The 21,962-nt window shown below is 39.0% G+C and overlaps 1 protein-coding gene across 1 annotated transcript in view; it reads right to left on the bottom strand.

Annotated features, from left to right (window-relative positions):
* LOC137245885 (uncharacterized) overlaps window positions 1–21,962 on the bottom strand; it is a 45,641-nt gene that overhangs the window by 22,381 nt on the left and 1,298 nt on the right. Inside the window, exons 2-4 of the mRNA XM_067777083.1 lie at window positions 5,549–5,686; window positions 4,277–5,408; window positions 4,047–4,208 (exon numbers count right to left, since the gene is read on the bottom strand). Of these exons, the coding sequence (XP_067633184.1) occupies window positions 4,047–4,208; window positions 4,277–5,408; window positions 5,549–5,686 (1,432 nt within the window). The remainder of the gene's footprint in view (window positions 1–4,046; window positions 4,209–4,276; window positions 5,409–5,548; window positions 5,687–21,962) is intronic.

The raw sequence follows: 21,962 nt of genomic DNA, 5'->3' as shown, positions 1-21,962 counted from the left end.
CTTGGCAAATACTAGAAGCTTCCTAGGACTTAAGCCTCTTGCTGCTTCTAGATCTGACAGCTGTATTACTCCTAATAGCAAGAGCACAGAACATGCTCGATCGTTTCCTCCTCCAACCCGCACTTCCTACATCTGCTATCACTGACCAAGCCTAGTTTAAAGGCATGTGACGCCAGAAGGCAGTGTCCAGTCAGAATACCCGTCATGAGTCTACAGTCCTCTCTTTTTAATGATAGGAGCAACTGTGTTAGTCTAAGGTTGTAAGACCTACACATAATCTTCGACACTTTACAGCCCCGCGCTTGAACCCACGCCTTTCCCGCTTGGTCGATCATGTGCACCTCTCGACTTCGCTTAATCTCGCCCAATTTAATTGGGACATCTACGGAGCAAGCTTCAAGGGATACGCCCTTTTTAGCTAGTTCGTCCGCTTTACCATTCCCATCTATTCCCATATGCCCTGGGACCCAATATAGATGTATGCTTCTCCCTGTCCCGATTCTCTCCAGAGACTGCTTACACTCTAACACGCATTTAGATGCTGTGCTATGCGAGATTATTGCCTTAATTGCTGCTTGATTGTCAATATAAAAGTTAACACGGTTGCAGCTTAAGCTATTCTCTTCCAGGGTTTCTACTGCTTTGGTTACGGCTAATATTTCTGCTTGAAAAACGCTACAGTAATCCGGCAGCCTGTAGGATCTGCTTATTTCCGGATCAGCGCAGTATACCGCAGACCCTACTCCTTCCACTACTTTGGAACCATCGGTGTACACATGTATCGCCTCGTCCGCCATTTGCGCACCCTCGCGCCAACCGTCCACCTCTATTGTGGCCTTAAGATCTCCCTCGAAGCGCAGATAGAGAATCATGTAGTCTGTTCGTCTTGTGATTGATGACGCTATACTACTATGGCCATATGGTCGGCGCTCAAGCTGCCCCGAAGCACCGAGCCTGGTTGCGGTCGTTAACGCTTTCTTTTTTGCTACCAGGTCTACAGGTGGGATGTGCAAAATGGCATACAATGCAGCCGTCGGGGTTGTTTTCAGGGCTCCCGTAATGCTAAGCATCGATAGTCTGCATACCCCCTCTAATTTTTTGAGGTATGTTGTTTTTTGTGTGGCTTTCCACCAAACAAGAACTCCATAGTATAGAATAGGGCTTACAATCGCTGTAAAAACCCAATGAGAAAGAGAGGGTGATAGGCCCCACGTACACCCCAGCATTCTTTCCCATGCATAGAGTGCCGTTGAGGCCTTCTTGACCCTCTCCTCCACGTTGAGATTCCAAGACCATATCCGTCTTCTCCGCATTGAATTTCAACCCGACATTAGATGCCCAAGTATGAATATCGCGAAGCCCCCGATCCATCAAAGAACTAATCGTTGGAAGGCACTTTCCACTTATGACAATTGCAACGTCATCTGCGTGAGCCGTAAGTTTTACGGGTCCCTCATCGAATTGCCTGATGGTTGGTTGATGAGCAGCGTCCACAGCAGAGGTGATAGCACCCCTCCCTGCGGCGTGCCCCTGTCCACTGATTTCGTGGCCTCGTACAATCCCCATAATAAAGAATGTACAACCAGGATATTTTATGCCATCTGAAGGTCAAGAGCTGCTGAAGCAAACAACATAATCCGTAGTGAGACGACCATTCAAAACGGCTTCCAACTCAAACACAACTACATTCTATGGCAGTTGTAGAGGCAGGTATAGGAAGCCGGGTGACATTCTTATTGCAGTCGGTTCTACGTTACGGACTGATTCGGGTTTGGCCGATTCATAATCATCCTTATTTGTTGTTTATCCCGCTAGACGATTTAGCCCATTGAATAACATTCCCAGTTTTAAGATAAATGGCGCCAGTGGAGAGTACCAAGTGATCAAATCTTTTTAAACCTGTCCCTCTTTCAGTGGAGGCCTCATCCTTCTTCTGTTCCCATATACGGGTCGAAAGGAAATCTCTTTGGGCCGGAACGTCTTCATACATTTGTATAAGATGACCTACCCTAGGGCTTTTTTTTTTTTGCGTTGAGCATGTAACTCGGATCGAAATGGATTTCTTTGGTATTTGAACAAAAATGTATGTAAGTTCACGGTGTTCGAATCGAGTTACAAAATATAGCTCATCGTTGACCAAAACAGAAGTTAATATTTCATTGCGGCTCACATTATGTTGTTTTTGTTGTGTAAACAGTGCTTCACCCCATTAAATGGGTCCGACCACTCACAAATTGTCATCAAAGTCCGCTAACGGCAGTCCAAGGAAACTAGTAGTTTCAACATTACAATAAGAAGTATGTAATGTGTGCGACCCATCGCATGCAGGGCATTACGTTTGTCGGGGTTGAGTCTGAACCAGTAAGAGTTTAACCTGTTAGAGTATCGAGGTAGGCCAGAGTTACGCGTATCTCCCTTAGTAGTCTGATTTCTTTGCTGTAAGGGCTGAATAGTTTATATTGATAACGGGGTTAACCGGGCGCGATTTAGCAAAGATTGCTGTGTGAATTAGACTTGTGACTTCCTGATGCCTATCTGGATCAACGGCTGAGTAGGAAGGGCCGGATCTCTTCATAGTTCTTAGAGAGATCTTTCCTTATCCCTCTTGGGCGTGACTAGAGCAAGCAGTTAATTGCTGGTATGTTCGGGTTTGTGTCAATTCAGCAAAAACTCACTGTTCAGCATTTTTTATGCTCTTTTATGTGGGGCTATTTTGTCTCATGATGCAGATAATGTTCAGGGGTCATAAGAAGGCATCCCGTGGCAGTTCTGAGTGCAGTAATTTTGCAGGGCTGCAGTCCTTTTCCAGTGCGAGTTTTTAAGGTCTGGCGACGCGCAGCGCATAATCAGCCAGCCAATTATTGTTTTGTTACTTTTTAGCAACGTTTCTTTACCTTTTCTCTAAATGCTACCGGCAAGCGACTTGAGGATTTTGTTGCGGCTTTGATTTTAGATACAATTTCTGAGGAATCTGTCTTGAAGGTAAAAGTATTTTCGAACAGGACCTTTTAGATCATTGGATGACTGATAGTCGTTGGCGCAACGCCATCGAGATAAAGCCCAATATTTCGCTGGTTTAGTCCGCAATTTAAGGGCCAATTAATGGTGACTTATAACCATATAAACCATACGGCCACCGTGGTGTGATGGTAGCGTGCTTCGCCTACCACACCGAATGCCCTAGGTTCACACCCCGGCAAAGCAAAATCAAAATTTTGGAAATAAGGTTTTTCAATTAGAAGAAAATTTTTCTAAGCGGGGTCGACCCTCGGCAGTATTTGGCAAGCACTCTGAGTGTATTTCTGCCATCAAAAGCTCTCAGTGAAAACTCATCTGCCTCGCAGATGCCGTTCGGAGTCGGCATAAAACAAGTAGGTCCCGTCTTGCCAATTTGAAGGAAAAATTAAAAAGGAGAACGACCAAATTGGAAGAGAAGCTCGGCCTAAAATCTCTTCGGAGGTTATCGCGCCTTACATTTATTTATTTATTTATAACCATAAAACCATAACCAGATAAAACAGCTGATCGAAACTACCTTATGAAAATTTATGTAATCGATTAGTGGTGCCATACCACAACGCTAACGCCATAACCATATCATAGCCAACCAATTGGTTTTTGGTTTCTCGCCATATCCATAACCTAAAGATTTTATGAATTGTTTTGGATACGGTATGACTAAGAGACACTTATTTTTTGTGGAATATGTTTGTAATTTTTAGAGTTTTCTTCATTTTTATGAAATTTTCACGATTTTTAGGTTAAGGCACCATTAATCGATCACATTGGAGATGGTTATGGATATGGGTATGGTTACGACTATGGCCTTAGGGTTAAGGAAGCTTAATTAGCCCTTTAGTCTGTAATTTAACTGGGTGTTTATGGCGTTAAGCGCGATGGTAGTGTTATGCATTCCGCGGAAGCCACCCATCGGGGCTAAGCAAAGATGCGCAATAAAATGACGGCTAATACTTATCCTAACACGCATTTCTCAATTCGATTTTATTGCAACACAATTTATAAATTACAGTTAAATTTAATATCTAAACAGCATTTTGTTTAGAGTTCAATTGTCTTAAATTTTCCTCGATACGTTTCTCTTCCATAGCTATGCGGCTAACCAAATGACCCTCTGCGGAATTACATGGTTCGAAGCGTAACATTTCTTTGGCTTTCGCAGCAATATCACGCGCATTTTCCAACTTGGCCTGAGTTAAGAAAAAATATTTCATTCAATTTGGAAACTCATTGCTCTAATGGCAACAACAGCACTCACCTGAAATACCAGTTCAGCATTTTCCGTTTCTTTATTCTCGTACACCAACTCTGCCAACTCCATATAAGATAGTAAATATTCATACAACGCAATGCCATACAATTTCGAAACACCTGGCAATACCGCACGCACCAAGGGCATCATTTCCTCGCACAACTGCAATTTACGCTCCAACAAATCCTTACCCGGCACACACATCGGATTCATAAGTACGGCACGCAATATGGATGAAATATTCTGCCTAATTTCAACCAGCACAAAATGATTCGAATGAAAATAGGCACTATACTTATTCAACAAATTCTCATATGCCAATAGTTCGCTATTCGTCTCCAATAGTGCTTCGCCGACATTCACCAACAGCTGCTTCACTTCATCCGCTGGCACTGTGCTTGCACAATTACCACATTTCCATGCAGCACTGCCACGGCTGCTGCCATTGCGTAGGCTCGTCGTACACCAGACATAACCATTAGCACATTTTTGACATTTTAATGAGCTCATATGCGTACCCAGCTCCTGTGGATCACTACAACGTGTACAGGTGCATTCGATACCCTTTGTGAGTCGCAGCTCATGCTGCCTTTGACTGGTGCCCATTAAGGGATTCGTATATGAATTGTAAATAATGTCACCAGCACGTATACGCACAGATGCATACATATTTAAACGGAATTCTTCATCAAACGTGATCACAGTATTGGGTACACAATTGTGTGGCAGCTGTGCACCACATACATAAACACCCATCAATGGATTACCATCACCAGCGGTAACTTCGAAAGCGTTAGCATCAATGCGCCAACAGAGTGTGTGTAGCAGTTCGTGGGTGACCTTGACGCGCTTGAAGGCGCTCGCTATGTCAGATTTGAGTAGTGGTACAACAATTTGTACTTCGCGCTCCTGCCACACATCGCTGTCGACAACGGCGGCACCGGATGTTGCACTTAGTGCTGCACATTGTTCACTTGTTTGTGGATTTTCCATAAGCAGCAGCAATTTTAATACACCCAAAATGGCATAATTCTCAACAAGAAGATTTTTCGAAATTCTAGTTGCCTTACAAAAGAAATCACAATCGAAATTGTTGTGTGTGGCGCAATCGCAGCAAAGCGGAAAAAATTCACATTTTCTGTGGAAGAAATGTTTATTAGGGTGTCAGTGTATGTGGTATGATATATAATTGAATGAGTGCTTGTAAGATGTGTGTACATGCACTGGAAGTTGTTGAGTAAATCGTATAGGAAAAGTTTATTGAGGGTCGCACTTTACTTGCACATCACAAAGGATTCCTGCATACATTGGCTGCATTTCATCTGTTCGCACTCCCAGTGCGGTGTTACAAGAAGCGGGTGCTCTTCTAGGATTAAATCGCCTGGCGCAAGCTCTGAGGTGGCAACCAAATGTGAACTGAAAAAATTTTCATTAGATTTAATACACATTAAAGCGTATAGAGTAGTTTTATTATTATTATTACGAGCCGGGCCCGTGCGTATATTGCGCAACCAATATAAAAGTCTCTTATCAAATATTAACAGAAATCATCTGTTCTATCAATCAATTAAAACTTAACAGCTTGCGCTGCCATCTAGCGTATGGTAGCAACTGCCGGTAATGCAGTGCAAATATTCACAATAGTGCATTAGTACAAATAGATTTCCTTGTGTGCTCACAATCATTTATCTTTAACAAATTATTTTAATAAAATATAGCTAAACAAAGCACTACGACCAAAATTGCCCAAATCTTCCTAATAGCCCGAATCTCCATCTTTACAACCAAAACTTTATTTATAGATTTGGATTCCAAATAAGAGCGGAAAGGAGACCCGTACATAAAACCAGCAATTAGAAATAATATATATGTGACCCGGTCTATGAAAAGGTGGCTTATGACTCAAAAAAGAAATTGCGAGAAACAGCTGTTGACGTTGGTGTTACTCCATATTACGAAGGGGTAGAGCGACGCATTCTCTGAGAACGTTTTATCCTCCAGCTCACAAAAGCGACAGATTTGTGTATCGGATACATTTAACTTACTTAAGTTATATGTTGTTGTCGTTGTTGTAGCGATATTGCGCTGGCAACCCCTTCAAAGAGTTGCGCTACACAACCCCTTGAATCAATTTAGTATTTTAGTCGTCTCTTACGACAGGCATACCTGCCGCGAGTATATTCTAAGCCCCCTAACCCGCTGGGGTACTTAAGTGATATCGTAGACTATAGTGTCCCGTAAAGTACCCAGTAAAACTTCGTAAATCTGCTCTGCTTATATTAATCAGTTTGACTCTCATTGCTGGCAGTATAAACACTATGACTTGACTTTGCGCTGGACATTTAATCCAGTGTTGTCTAGACTACTTTTTTTCCCATTTACTTATGTTATAGTATGTGCCTTTGTGGATCCAGAGAAAGCTCTGTATCATAGAATGCTGCTAAGCACCCTGACTAGCTAGGTAGTCTGGTTTTTCATTACCTTCATATCCCTGATGCCAGGGAACCTAAGGAAACCTTGTTTTTGGCGCTCAGATTATTTAGGACTCCAATGCATTTATCCAATTGTTAAGAAGTACTTGTGTAACACCGCAAAGGACATCAGGCTGCCCGGGTGTCTGTCGACCGCCCGAAAATTAAGTTTAAAGACCTCGGCAATTAATGTTAGTTTGATAACAGAGACGTGAGTTCTACAACACTATGGACACATTTAGCCCATGTGAGGTCTTTATTGACCGGTAAGTACAACCTCTACGATCTACAAGAAACGAAAATCCGCAGGCAATACAATAAGTTTATTTCATCGACAGAAGTTGTTGTTGTTGTATTAGCGATAAAGACACTCCCCGAAGGTTTTGGGGGGTGTTATCGATGTTGATGTTCCTTTGCCGGATACAGATCCGGTACGTCCCGGTAACAAAGCACCATAAAGGTACTAGCCTGTCCATCTCGGGAACGGGTAATATCACCACATGAAACCTTCTACGCCATCCTGCCCCACCCCTCGTGCCATGAGGAACTTTGGGTCGCCAGAGCCTCGCCTGCTAAACATGTGTATGATACATTCATATTTGTAACGAACTTTCAATTTCATCTCACTTTGCTTCGCTTGTTCTCTGAATAGGTGTTTAAAGTACAACATTGTCATTTTACCTAAAGGTGAGATTGATAGAAATCGGTAATCGTCGTCATATGAACGGAGTGGCGATGCAGCTGCATTTCACTTCACTTTGCGGATAAGACGATTTTTTAAGGAAAATTGTGGGGTAGTCCGACTAAGGTGCATATAAAAAACTGCCTTCGTGGTATCGACAAATTAGCCTCACTTCGTTTCTCCTAAAGATTAAGGAGAAAATTGGTTCAGCATATTAGGGAGTCCAACCTAAATGAACTTCCTCTGTGCAAAACTCAATTTGCTTAACAGTCAGCAATATCGACAGAGCAATATCGACGGCTATTTATAGCGTCACAGAACAATCTTTGATTAGCAAGGACATAAGACCAATGATAATTCGCTATGTGCTATCTATCATAAAGAGAAGAAATGTCAGTCTTCAGCTGTGAGAGACAACTGAGTAAATTGTGGCCACCAGGGGATGGCCTCAAGGGGGTGTACTCTCTGCTCCCTAGTCATAGATGACCTCTTTCCAGTTACTGAAATCCAATGGATATGACACACAAGGGTTTGCAGATGACTTAGTAATTTAATAGAAGCTTGTAGTAGTAGAGAATGTCTACGAAAAGGCTTTAACTCCAGAAGTATCCTCATTATGTAAGGCAGCCTTACGAGCCTTGCAGTCTACACAACAACTTCTAAGCTAGTGGATGAATGCATTGGAGTCCCAAATGATATGGGACACAAAAACAAGTATTGTTAGACTGGGTTTTCGGACAAAAGGGACATAATGCTAATGAACAGGCAGACTACCTCGCCAAGCATTGTGCCTTAACAGCATTCTATGGTCCAGAGCCCTTTTGTGAACTCACAAAGGCACACACTAGGGAAACTATAAGTTACTGGAAAACAAAGCAGCTCAGACAAAACTGGATTCAACGCTCACGGCACACACAGGCCAAATTGTGTATGCTGCCAGCAACGAGATATCAGAGCCAAACTCATTAATCTAAGCAAAGAGATAAGGATTTAAAAAAATCTCTGATAGGTCGTTCTTCAAAACTATTTTGAGATAAAGTGTTTTCTCTACGTATAAATGGACTGATCTCACTCTCAGTCGTTCATTTATATAAGTAATCTTGTTGTTATTTTGTTTTACATAATTTTATAAACAATTTTTTTTTTTTTTGAGTTTAGCACTTGAACAAACCTTGGAAAATTCGCACTTTTTACAATTTTAACTTTTTCACTGTAGTTTTGCATATTTGCAAAAAAAAAAATAAAGCACTGAGAAAATCAAAATGATATAATTAAACTAATTACGTATACTAAAATTGTGTAAACCTGTTTTTTATTTTTCTTATTCCCTATCTATCCCAACTGCAATCAATGCGAAATTGAACAATTTAAAGTCACAAAGATGTTGATACAAAATGAGCCAAATTCTTGGGCTTCCAAGAGCACTACACTGAAAACTAAAAGTCACTTGAATTATATTAGAACTATGCTAATTATCTATCAGTCTAAAGTAATTTTTTTTACTACATTAAAAGTGCGTGCTGTTTTTCCCGTAATTCATGAATGAAGCATTTAACCATATAAAAATTATTTTTTCACATATTATTGTAGGGTATTTCAGATGCGCCCAACCGACAATTTCTTCTTGTTTAATTTGTTTGGCAAAAAAGAAATTCACGCCGCCTAATTGAGTACATGACCATTAACTGTATGTAGCAACCATGCCACCAAATCTAAAAGGTCTACAAGAACATACAAAATTTTGTTGGACAATGACCAAAATCACATCAACTGTAGGGGGTTAAGATAAGTTTGACTAGATTAACTAAATAAAAATAAATGTAAGGCGCGATAACCTCCGAAGAGATTTTAGCCGTGCTTCTCTTCCAATTTGCGTCGTGCTCCTTTTTAATTTATCCTACAAATTCCCGGGACTAGATTAACTATTTACTTATATAACATAAATGTGCAAACATATGAACGAATAAGTACACGAAAACTTATATTTTACTATTATTAAAAGCATAACTAGACATCACTGGCATCGTACTATGATCTCATATGATTTACTGCGAGATATAATATTGAAGGACATCTTTGATTTTGTGATCACAATGTGATATTCACTGATTTTCCGGTCCTGTGACGTAATACTCATATCACTTTGATGTGATAGTAAAGTGATATCATGTGGTAGAACTAGATATGACTTAATGTCGTAAGATATTGTTACGAATATTAGCAAAACTAAGGAGTGCTGCCATCTCTAAGCCGATGCTAAGCAGTGACGTGAATTCACATCCATAGATCAATCATTACGTATCTACATTAGGGCTATTCATTTCATAGCACAATTGTGCCCTCTCAATTCACACGCCTTTGGTTCGATCTGTCGTCGTTAATTGAGTTAAGGCTCCATTACTGATACTTAGCATAGGCTTGACTTGGCTTGCGAACTGTCACTTACAGTTCTGTTAAATTAACATTGCATGTTTCTGATTACTCAAAACTTAACTTGACTTAGAAGTCTGTTGAATTTTGATTTTCTATGTAAGTTCTAAGTGACGTTTACATTTTGAGATGCCATTTGTTTGTTTCCATTTCATTTTGACATTTTGTCATACAAATTGACATTTATTTAAAAATAAATTTCAACGCTGATTATGATGCCAGATTTTATGAGCCAAGTGGAGTATAATCGTGGCTAAGTTGCCAAGTTTACGCCAAGTCAAGTCAAGTCTATGCTAAGTATCAGTAATGGGGGCTTTAGTCGTCGCTTGGCACCAATGATGACATGATATGAAACTTCTCGCTCTCTGAGAGCGCGTGAAAATGTGCATTTTTTATAACATTGACCATAGATGCCATCATCCTCAAAATCAAATTTGGGCATTTCGGAATAACTTTGGGGTATTTTACATGGTAAAGGTTTAATTTATGATTTTCACCGAAAACTTACTCAAGATTGTCAAATGGGATATCAAAAAACTCGAATTTTTTCAAGATCACAAATACAAAAAAAAGCTTATTTTACCCGTTAAAAATTTTTCCGTGACAACACGTGAAATTTAATTTTTTGATAGCTAAGATAAAATGTACTTATCTCTTTTCGTGCGTTAATACAACAGCTCATTTAATTTTGTTATTTCTTGTACCTTTTTTACAAATTTTTGATCCGCTTATGTAGTTGAATACACTTAAAATGAAAAATAATGAAAACGCACCGATTTTCTTGGAATTTTTTTTGCGCGGTTTACGCAACTCTGATCTTCAAGACCCATTCTTGGAAACGAATGAAGTTTGTTTACAATCGAATGAACTAATGTTTACAATTGAATGAACTTTAAGATCCATTCCTGGAAAAGAATTGAGAGAGAATGAATGTTTCGTATCATGTCATCATTGCTTGGCACTTGGCGTAGCAACATCGGTGGTGGGTATCGGCTGATCGGTATCAAAATATGTATGAAAAATTATGCGCGATACATATGCTTGTTGTTAGCTCGTTGCTTGCTAGTAAGCGACTAAATGAAAAATCAATTCACCCGCACGATTGCGCTCTCACTAATACAGGTGCACTTTCAGTTTTGAATAGCCCTGATCTACATAAACGAAACAATAATTACGTCTACACATATGTACCATGTACGTATACGAGCAGCGGAGAGTAAATGCACAAACACATGCATATATCTGAGATACTCCTATAAGTATGCAATGAGAAAAACTATAAAATTGTGCAATTGTAGTTACAGCTGAGAAGTTTGAGAGCTACTGGACTAGTAGATTCTGGAAGCGCCTAGAAGATGCGAAGGTTAAAATCAAAGAGTATAAAAGGCGGCAATTGTAGAGGCGCTGGAATTCAGTTTGATTTGAGTTGTCAAGCAGTTTCGACTAAGACGCTATCTAGCGAGCAAGAGCAGTATTATTTTGAATAGTAGAGTTTCATTTGAGCTATCAATCAGTTTGGTTATTAAGCAAGCTATTCGTTGCACAGTTTGAGTGTTATTGTGAAGTACTTTAATAAAGGCCATCTTGCATTATTACATATTGGAGTTATTTATTCAACTAGGATAGGGACATACATTGTCGGCAAAGAAATTTTTATCTTCAGCGACAGCCAAGCTGCCATAAAATCTCTGGGCTCCCACTCGTTCAATTCTGAACTAGCACTAAACTGTCGCCGATCTCTTCAAGAGATGGCTCAACAGAACCGTGTACACCTCACATGGGTCCCTGGACATAGGGATATCGAGGGAAACTGTATTGCAGATGAACTCGCTAGGCAGGGTACAACCAAGCAGGTTCTTCCTGGACAAGAACGCTTAGGTATGCCCCTGTCTACATGCAAGCTAATGCTAAAAGAGCACATCTACCGTCAAGCCGACGAAAGATGGCTACAAACACCGGGATGTCGAACGTCTAAAGAAACCTGGCCTAAATGGGATCCTAAAAGGTCCCGTCACGTTTACAACCTAAGAAGGGATACAATTTCCACACTTGTAGGGGCACTAACGGGTCATTGCCTCATAGGTAGGCATGCAGAAAGGCTAGGAGCGCCTTATCGTCGTTGCTGTAGGAGTTGTAAAGAAGATGAGGAGGAGGAAACGGTGGTTCACCTCATTTGCAACTGCCCAGCGCTAAGCGGAGCACGGCAGCGCTTTCTGGGAGCTCCATTTCTTGATACTATGAGTCAGGTTGTGGAGCATGACGTCAAGGACCTGGTAGATTTCATCAGGTCCTCAAAATGGTTCGAAGAGGAGAGGTAACGGTGTTTTTCGTGGTATCACAACGGGCCTAGTACTACTGGCCTAAGTGTGCCCTCGGGCAGCCACCCCAACCTAACCTAACCTATTTATTCAACAGTTTAGTGATTCGAACTCAGCAGAAAAAGGGCAAATAAGAGGATTGCAAGTAAATTCGTTACAATATCTTATAACTAACGTTGATATGATGTAAAAGAGTGTCTTAGATTGTGTGATATGATTCGATTTTCTTTAAATTTACTTTTTCTTTTGCATGGTATGCTATATTTTGCATATCAACTAATAAAATGATGTAACTCTATAACGATGTCATAGTACCTGCTATTACCTTCACTTTATCATATGAAAATAAAGTGTATGCTGTGCCATGATTATACATGATGTTATATTGTATGATCTCTTGTAACTAACTTTGCACATATTTTGTTTCATCTTATTTATTATTTATCTCATCTTATTCTGTCTGATATGGTGAACATCAACTGATATCATATATATGGTCCTGTGACGTGATACTACCTACTACCTTGATGTGATATCATATGATAGTAAAGTGATATGATGTGGCAGAACTAAATACGATGTCATATCGTAAGACATTTTATAACTAACTTTGATACGATGTTAAACAGGGGCGGATCCAGCACGATTTGGGTATCTTGCGCAACCAATATAAAAGCCTCTTATCAAATATCAACAGAAATCAGTTGTTCTATTAATCAATTAAAACTTATAGCTTGCGCTGCCATCTGGCGTATGGGGGCAACTACCGGTAATGCAGTGCAAATATTCACAATAGTGCCATAGCTAAAAATTTTAGCTGGGGGGGGGGGGGGGGGAGGGAGGGGGCGTCCCCCCTGGATCCGCCACTGATGTTAAAGGACGTCTTACATTGTGTGATGACAATGTGATGTGATTTGATGTGCACTAATTAGCTTTCCTCTTATTTGTTATTTATTTTGTGGGCTATGATGTTATATTTTAAATTTCAACTCATAACATAATGTAGTTCTGTTATTGCGACGTGATGCAACCTATCATCTTTAAGTGATATCATATGATTGTAAAGCGATATGGTGTGACAGAACTAGATATAATTTCATATAACTAACTTTGATGTGAAGTAAAAGAGCGCTTAGATTGTGTGATAGCACTTCGAAGAGATTTGATGTTCACTGATTTAGTTTGTCTGGTTTGTAGTTAGCCATTGACATAAATCTCAAATTCCAACGAAAATTGTAAACGAGTGGCAACACCCTAAACTAATTACTTGCAGAAGAACATTTGTACAAAAGGAAAAACGCTTTGTGCGTTAATTTAAGACTATTTATATAGTGCAAAACATAGAAACATACCTAAGTAGTATGTATATATATAATGACATTAGACTGTTATAGAAAAGATGGCTTCTTGTTTCATAAAAGTAGGCTCATTTTTTTTTTCAACCAAATAACTCCATATAAGAAATATTAGGAAGCTCCGGTTCCAATTTCTAAAACATCGACTAAGTCTTCTGATTACCATTTTAATTTCGCCTATTTTGATTTATTACATTCCTGAAATTATTCCAATGTAAATATCATGAAAGTATTCCGAAATATTGCCGAAATGATAGCGAAAACAATTCTCCCGAAGCAGTCCCAATATTCCCATAATTCTTGAAATGTCGCAATAGTCTCCTGAATGAGCCTTAAATAGTGAAATTTTGCCGAAGTAAAAAAGCTACCGAAGAGCGTTTGACACCACGCGCTTTTAAAAAATTGTTGCTGTTATGGTCAATATTGTAACTAATTTAGGGCAATTCCTCTTATTCCAAACCTTCTGTTAACATTCGAATCCCTAAACTGTTAAATAAATAACTCCAATATTCAATAATTCAAAATGGTCTTTAATAGACTACTTTGAGAGTTGAGAGTTATTGTGAAGTAACACTTAACTTCACAACCAATAGTGTGCTTAAATCAAACTGCTTACTGATTACTCACCTTGCTCTGCTTTTATACTCTCGGTTTCGTCGTTCATCTATTTCTCCTAAGGTCTAGTAATTTTGTGAACTTCATGCTTGGTTACCAGCATATACATGTATATTTGTAGTTTGTATCAATATATGTCTGTGTATGTGAGTACTACTTCGGCTGATGATGACATGCGTTTGTGAAGATCTCTCTGCTGCCTTGTATATTTGTGTATACATGATGATTGATTTGTTTACGTACATACGAGTGGCTGCATAGTATCGGCTTAGTGATGGTAGTATCGCTTAGTGATGATAATATTCGTCACAATATATTTAGGAGTTATAACTTTTTAAAAATTATTAAAAAGTAATTATTCTCAATGTCGTGAGAGTCCTGCCACTTTCTTCAAGCGCGAAAGACAGTTAAAAAACGTTTAAAAATAATTGCTCAAAAAAAAATATAGCCAGTAGATCCTACTGAAATTTTGCCTATCTATGTACCATGTTCAATACAAATCCGTCTGGCCGTTCTATCGTGATTTAGCCACGAAGACAAACGGCTCTATATTCCCATTTATAATTCAGGTAGCCTTTACCCGAAGCTCCGTCCGCACGAAAAAGAAAAAATTATTATAAACTTATTCCATATAGCCCCGATAGTTTTCTTAAAAAAAGGTTCCGACAAAGCAAAAAAAGCTGTCCCAAATGATCCTGAAATGATAACGCAAATAATGGAAAAAGAGTTTGGTAATAAACCCGAAATCATCTTCAGATAGTTTCGGTATCTCAAAATTCAAATTCAAAATCAGAAAACAATCACGAAATGAACAGATTAAAGTCCTGAATCCATACGGATATAGTCCCGAAACGATCCCATAAACAGTCATCAAGTGGCATGGAAATTATCCGAAAAAACAAAGCAAAAAAAATTTCGAGATAGTCTCGAAACAATATCAAAGTAGCCCTGACAAGATCCGGCAGCCATGAAAGGGCTCGAAATAATCCAACAAAATTCCAGCAGTATCAAGAAATCGTGATAACGAGAATAATCATTATATGATCCTGTAATAAACCCAAAAACTGCCTTTTTTTCTAAAGTGGTTAAAAAATCTATTTGAAAAATAATCTCAAAACGGTCTGAAATAGTTCCGAAATCATCCGGAGGTAACGCCGAAATGGTTACGAAATAGTCTCAAAGTTATTGCGATATTATTCCGAAAACAACCAAGAGGCAGGTAAAAGTCAGTAATTCTAGTCGTTTGACCTTCTTTGTGGGTTTGTTGCTTTGGTGCGTTTATTATTTGGACTTTATTTGTTGTTGTGTGTTAATATGTTGTACATTTGTGATTACTTTGTTCCTTGTAAACAAGTTTTAAAGGCTCAAATATTGTGTCAGAAAGTGTGTTTATCTGTTCGTTTGTTATTCTAACGTCCAATCTTTTCTGTTTGTAGATTTCCATGTTTTCGAGTACGTTCAGACATCGGCCTTTTGCTTGTATGTGAAGGACCCTGACTGTTTTATTGATGTTTGCCGGGGGATATTCATTTTCGGCCATGTGATTCGCAAAGTTGGACTCTGGTATAATGTTTGGATTCTGTGTATTTTTTTTTTGTTGTAATCTCTAATGCGTTCTCTGAACCTCGTTCTTATTTGCCGTTCTGTTTGTCCTAGTTAACTGTGTTGGCATTCGCAGGTAAGCTTGTATACGCCGTGGTTGCTAAACGGATCCTCTGCGTTAGTAAAAAAAAAAAAATAAATGTAAGGCGCGATAACCTCCGAAGAGATCTAAGGCCGAGCTTCTCTTCCAATTTGCGTCGTGCTCCTCTTGATTTTCCCTACAAATTGGCCGGACGGGACCTACATGTTTTATGCCGACTCCGAACGGCATCTGCAAAGCAGATGAGTTTTCACTGAGAGCTTTTCATGGCAGAAATACACCCGGAGTGCTTGCCAAACACTGCCGAGGGGCGATCCCGCTTAGAAAAATTTTCTTCTAATTGAAAAATCTTATTTCTAAAATTTTGATGTTGCTTTGTCCGGGAGTTGAACCCAGGGCATACGGTGTGATAGGCGGAGCACGCTACCATCACACCACGGTGGCCGCCGTTAGTATTGGTTCTTAATTTTCGCCCAAGACTGTTCAATGTTTTGAACGCTGTGTTAATGTTGAACGAGAATCGACACTGATGATGGCACAATGCCGAAACCGGTTTGTATCGAAACCAAATTTGACAAGGGATGACGGAAAATCGTTCCAATATACATCACAACCAAGAAAATGATCCAAGAAAATGATCCGATAAGAATCAGAACACAATCCCTATAAGACTCTGAAATAGTCCTGAAGCAATCTTGAAATAATATCGAAAATATCCCGAAAGCAACCGAAATACTTCTGAACCAGTTCTGACCCGAAATGATTCCAAGCACAGAAAATTTCGCACTTCTTATTTAAAGTTTTCAAAATTTTTTAGACGAAATTTTATAAAAATTGCCACTGCTATTTTTCTGTTCGGTGCTGTATATATACATTAGGGTGTGTCGATTTGTATGGGCGAAAGTTAACCTATATCGCGCAATCGATTTTTCGATAGGATTTCGGCTCAGGAAAAAAAGTTCCAGTACGCATACCCAAAAAAATACTTTTCGAGCCTGCGGAATTTCAATTTTTTTTTTACTTTTTTTCGAAAAAAAAAACTGTTATCGCCAACTTTTTTAGCGGACATTTTTGGGTCGGGCAGGGTATACATACATGAAAATTTTACAATCAAATGAAATTTTTTTAGTAGGTCATGGAAAAACCTTAAAAATCAAAGTCGAAAAAAAGTAAAAAAAATTAAATTTCGCAGGCTCGAAAAATATTTTTTTTGGGTATGCGTGGTGGTTTTTTCCTGAGCCCAAATCCTATCGAAAAATCGATGGCGCGATATCGGTTAATAAATCGACCCACCCTAATATACATATAGTATTTATATTTGTCTTACCTATACATAATTTCGTTTCAAGTTAATTTAAATTTCTTTTTCACTTTTTGTAGTTAACTAGTAGTAGGTTCTCTAAAAAGGGATATTTTTAGCGTTAAGAGGCTATAACTTCCCTATGTTTTTAACTTTCGCAGCACAGTATTGTTTGCCAAAAAAAAAATTAAGCGTTTCCAATATAGTGTTGCACTGAATTAGAAAACCACACACCGATATGCGGGTTTTTAAAAGAATCAGTAGTCCTTTTGAGCTTGAAAAGAACAGCAGAGTAACTCCAGAATAACCGAGCCTTGCTTTGAAAAGCGGCTGGCGTGGTGTGTCGCAGCGAGCTCCGCCTACCAGACCGAAGATCTAGGGTTAAAGTCCTTGGCAAAGTAACATCAAAAATTTAGACAAAGTTTGTCTAAGCGCGGTCGCTCCGCGGTAGTGGTTTTGGAAAACGCTCCGTGTGTATTTCTAGTCTCCAGCCAATCTCAGAATATTTCCAAAATCTTCCTCGAATAACAACGAAATATTTCCAAAATTGCCATCAAATCATTTCGAAGTGGTTTTCAAATAGTCACTAAATGGTCCCGAGATAACATCACCCGAAATTATCTCGGCAGCAATCTCGAAACTAAACCGAAATCGTTGACAAATAGTCCTTAAATAGTCTCTAAAATGTCTCAAAGCATCTTAAATTTAAATGTCCTAAAATAGTGTGCAAATTGTTCCAATATATTTCCTTAAGGGCTAACTAAACTTCCTTAACCTTAACCCCATAGTCTTATCCATACCTATGAGGCCAATTAATGGTGACTTATAACCATAAAACCGTAACCAGATAAAACAGCTAATCCAACCTTCCTTATGGAAATCAATGTAATCGATTAATGGTGCCATACCATAACGCTAACGCTATAACCATACCATAGCCAACCAATTGGTTTTTTGTTTCTCGCCATATCCATAACCTAAAAATATTTCAGTTGGTGAATTTAATAACTTTTTGTAGATTTTATTCATTGTTTTGGATACGCTATGACTAAGAGACTTATTTTTTGTGGAATATGTTTGTAATTTTTTGCTTTTTCTTAATTTTTATGAAATTTTCACGATTTTTAGGTTAAGGCACCATTAATCGATCACATTGGAGATGGTTATGGATATGGGTATGGTTACGACTATGGCGTTAGGGTTAAGGAAGTCTAATTAGCCCTTATATCCATAACCATCTCCAATGTGATCGATTAATGGTGCCTTAACCTAAAAAACGTGAAAGTTTCATAAAAATCAAGAAAACGCAAAAAAATTACAAAGATATTCCACAAAAAATAAGTCTCTTAGTCATAACGTATCCAAAACAATGAATAAAATCTACAAAAAGTTATTAAATTCACCAACTCAAATATTTTTAGGTTATGGATCTGACGAGAAACCAAAAACTAATTGGTTGGCTATGGTATGGTTATGGCGTTGGCGTTATGGTATGGCACCATTAATCGATTACATTGATTTCCATAAGGTAGGTTCGATCAGCTGTTTTATCTGGTTATGGTTTTAGGGTTATAAGTCACAATTAATTGGCCCTTTAATAATCCCGAAATGGTCCAGTTCATATCTCAACTGATCATAACCGACATCATTGCGAAAAGTTCTCGAATTTGTTTAAAAATAGTTCCATAATTAAAGGTGTCACTCCATAAAAAGCTCAAGTTTATCAAAAAACATTACGATATTGTACAGTAAAGATCCTTAACCGCTCTTTTTTGGGGCCCTGACATCATCTGAAAAAATGGCATTGATATACCTGGTTTCCTTGGAGCTGCCATACTCGGTTTTTTAAATATTCACAACAGCGCATCACTGTACGCCACTACTGTGTGACATGTGGAAAGAGACGCCACTAGCGTCATCGTTCGTCGAAGAGCTCTTAGTATATCGGAAATAGCCATCAAAAGTTTGCAAAAGCGAATATCGTCAGGTGCTGGTTAAAAAGAATAATATCCGACATTTTACTTGATAATTCGTCAGAAAAAAGGGCATCACTGCGACCGTGGCAGGTATGCCTGTCGTAAGAGGCGACCAAGATACCCAACTGATGGAACTAGGGGATAGGGGCGTTTTGGCTTTGAAGGTTCAATGTGGTCATATTAAATCGTTCCCGAGATAGTTGTGCCTGTACCTTCATGGTGCTTGTTACCGGTACGTATCGGATCTATATCCGGAAAAGGACCATCAATATCGATAGTATTTCCGAAAACCTTCGTGGAGTGTCTTTATCGCTCCAACAACATCTTATAACTAACGAATAATAGGACATTTTTAAAATGGTTTTTAATATGATTGATTGGCGGCCACCGTGGTGTGATGGTAGCGTGCTCCGCTACCACACCGTATGCCCTGGGTTCACACCCCGGGCAAAGCAACATCAAAATTTTAGAAATAAGGTTTTTCAATTAGAAGAAAATTTTTCTAAGCGGGGTCGCCCCTCGGCAGTGTTTGGCAAGCGCTCCGGGTGTATTTCTGCCATGAAAAGCTCTCAGTGAAAACTCATCTGCCTTGCAGATGCCGTTCGGAGTCGGCATAAAACATGTAGGTCCCGTCCGACCAATTTGTAGGGAAAAGCAATAGGAGCACGACGCAAATTGGAAGAGAAGCTCGGCCTTAGATCTCTTCGGAGGTTACCGCGCCTTACATTTATTTATTTATTTTTTTTTTTTTTTAATATGAAGTTTTTTATTTAGATTTTCAGTATTCACAAGCAATTGTAAGGGAAGCTCTATAATTTTACACAGTACTTAGGTTGTTATCGCTTATGACCACAGATTTGTAAAAAAAAAATGGAAACTTCACTAATATTTACGAAAACTTACGACAGTTCAACAATACGTCTAATGACAGCTTAAATATAGCACTGCGGCGACGAAAAATTCAGGGACCTAGCCCAAGTTGGATACACTATACTTCGGACGGGAATCGCCGAAGCCCAGTTCAGGTCAATACCCAAGAGGGTGTCCCTAATGAGAAGTTCTGTCACCCCTTCTGTGAAGTCTAGTTGTAGATGAACTCCTGCAAAGTCTGTCAAACAATGTCATCAGATGCCAAGGTTACCTGGATGATATGGTGATTATTGCAGTGCACGCTATGTGATATCATACAGAGAAACATGTCACAGAACTGGTGCACAAATATTGCCAACATCCCTCACCAGAAGAACGGTGCTACCGACCCTAATAACAATACTGTAACGAATTTAAGGAAATTCCGTTTTTTGAAACCTTCTGCTAACGTTCGAATCGCTAAACTGTTGAATAAATCACTTCAATATTCAGTATTGCAAACTGTCTTTATTTAGATTACTTTGGGAATAGTACTACACTATTATATTTCACAACCAATAGCGTGTTTAAATTAAAACTGAATAGTTATTACTAAGCTTGCGCTGCTTTTATACTCTCGGTTTCCTCGTTCACCCATTTCTCCTAAGGTCTAGTAATTTCGCGAACTTCATGCTTGGTTACCAGCTATATACATGTATATTCATAGTTTGTAGCAATATGCGTGTGTATGTGTAAGTAACTACTTCGGCTGATGACTACATATTTGTGAGATATCTCTTCGTCGCCTTCTACATAAGTGTGGCTGCTTTATTGTTGTTGTGAATTTATGTAGTAGCAGCTTAGTGATGCTAATATTCGTCACAATATAAATAGATGGCGTAGCACTAGAACATGGATCCGAAATAAAGTACTTGGGGGTCACCTTTGACACCAAGCTCCAATGGAGGCAACACTTTGACTCCATGTCAACTAGGACCATGAAGTCTGTAATGGCACGTAAACGTCTAGCACGCACATCATAGGACTGCAGCACATATGTCAGGGATAACCAAAATTGAAACTGTGGCTGTATTAGTGAGAGCGCGATAATCGTACGAATCACTTGATGCACGATTCATTCGCCTATTAGCAAGCAACGAGGCAACATCGTATGCAAGAATTTTGTTTTTTTATGCGCAGAATTACGAAACTTGGCGCATAAATCGCATAGTCGTACGCAAACAAGCGACACCAACAATCGATGTTGCTACTCTGCTTGTTGAGCGACAACTAAAGACGAAAGAGAATACCCATACCTGTGAAGTGGCGCCAATAATTATTCAACTAAATTGTTATCCCTGACATATATACATACATACATATGCCCTGGGATGGATGTATACCATGATATTTAAAGCCCGTGATGACCTATGGGTAGATATCCTGAGCACCGAGAACAACTCGATTTACAGCGAGGGAAGCGCTGTCAAAACTCTTAACGACTGGCGTGTGTACGCATCAGACCTGTAAAGAAAAAGTACCAGTACAAGTACAAGTATCAGTACCTCAGTACTTCGAAAAATGAGTACAAGTATAAGTGTCGAGGTACTTGTACTTGAATTGTTGAAGTACAAGTAAAGTACTTTTAAGTACTTTTGAAGTACTTTGATAAGTATTGAACGGTTTTGAAGCGGATCAACCAGCACCCTTACGATCACCTATCTTTGACAAAATTGTTCAAGAAGAGTTTTACAGGTATTTTAATGATACATCAACAGATTTCAATATGCTTCAGAGTTATCTTCTTATGAAGGACCTATCACTCAAAATGAATACACCCTCAGCTTCCTCGGACCCAGTAGAGCGTTTATTTTTCTTAAGAGGCATTGTTTATAGTCCTAGAAGGCAATCAGTCACGGACTTTTCGTTTGAAAAGCTAGTACTAATGAAGGCAAACGCAAAACTACTTTAATATTGATAGCTGTTGTACAATTTGTGCTTATTTGATATTGTTACGAATATTGGCAAAACTAAGGGGTTATGCTATCGTCTCT

This window comes from Eurosta solidaginis, chromosome 3, assembly GCF_040869045.1.
Source record: "Eurosta solidaginis isolate ZX-2024a chromosome 3, ASM4086904v1, whole genome shotgun sequence".
In the NCBI taxonomy this organism is placed as follows: Eukaryota; Metazoa; Arthropoda; class Insecta; order Diptera; family Tephritidae; genus Eurosta; species Eurosta solidaginis.
This window is presented reverse-complemented; position numbering and strand designations above follow the sequence as displayed.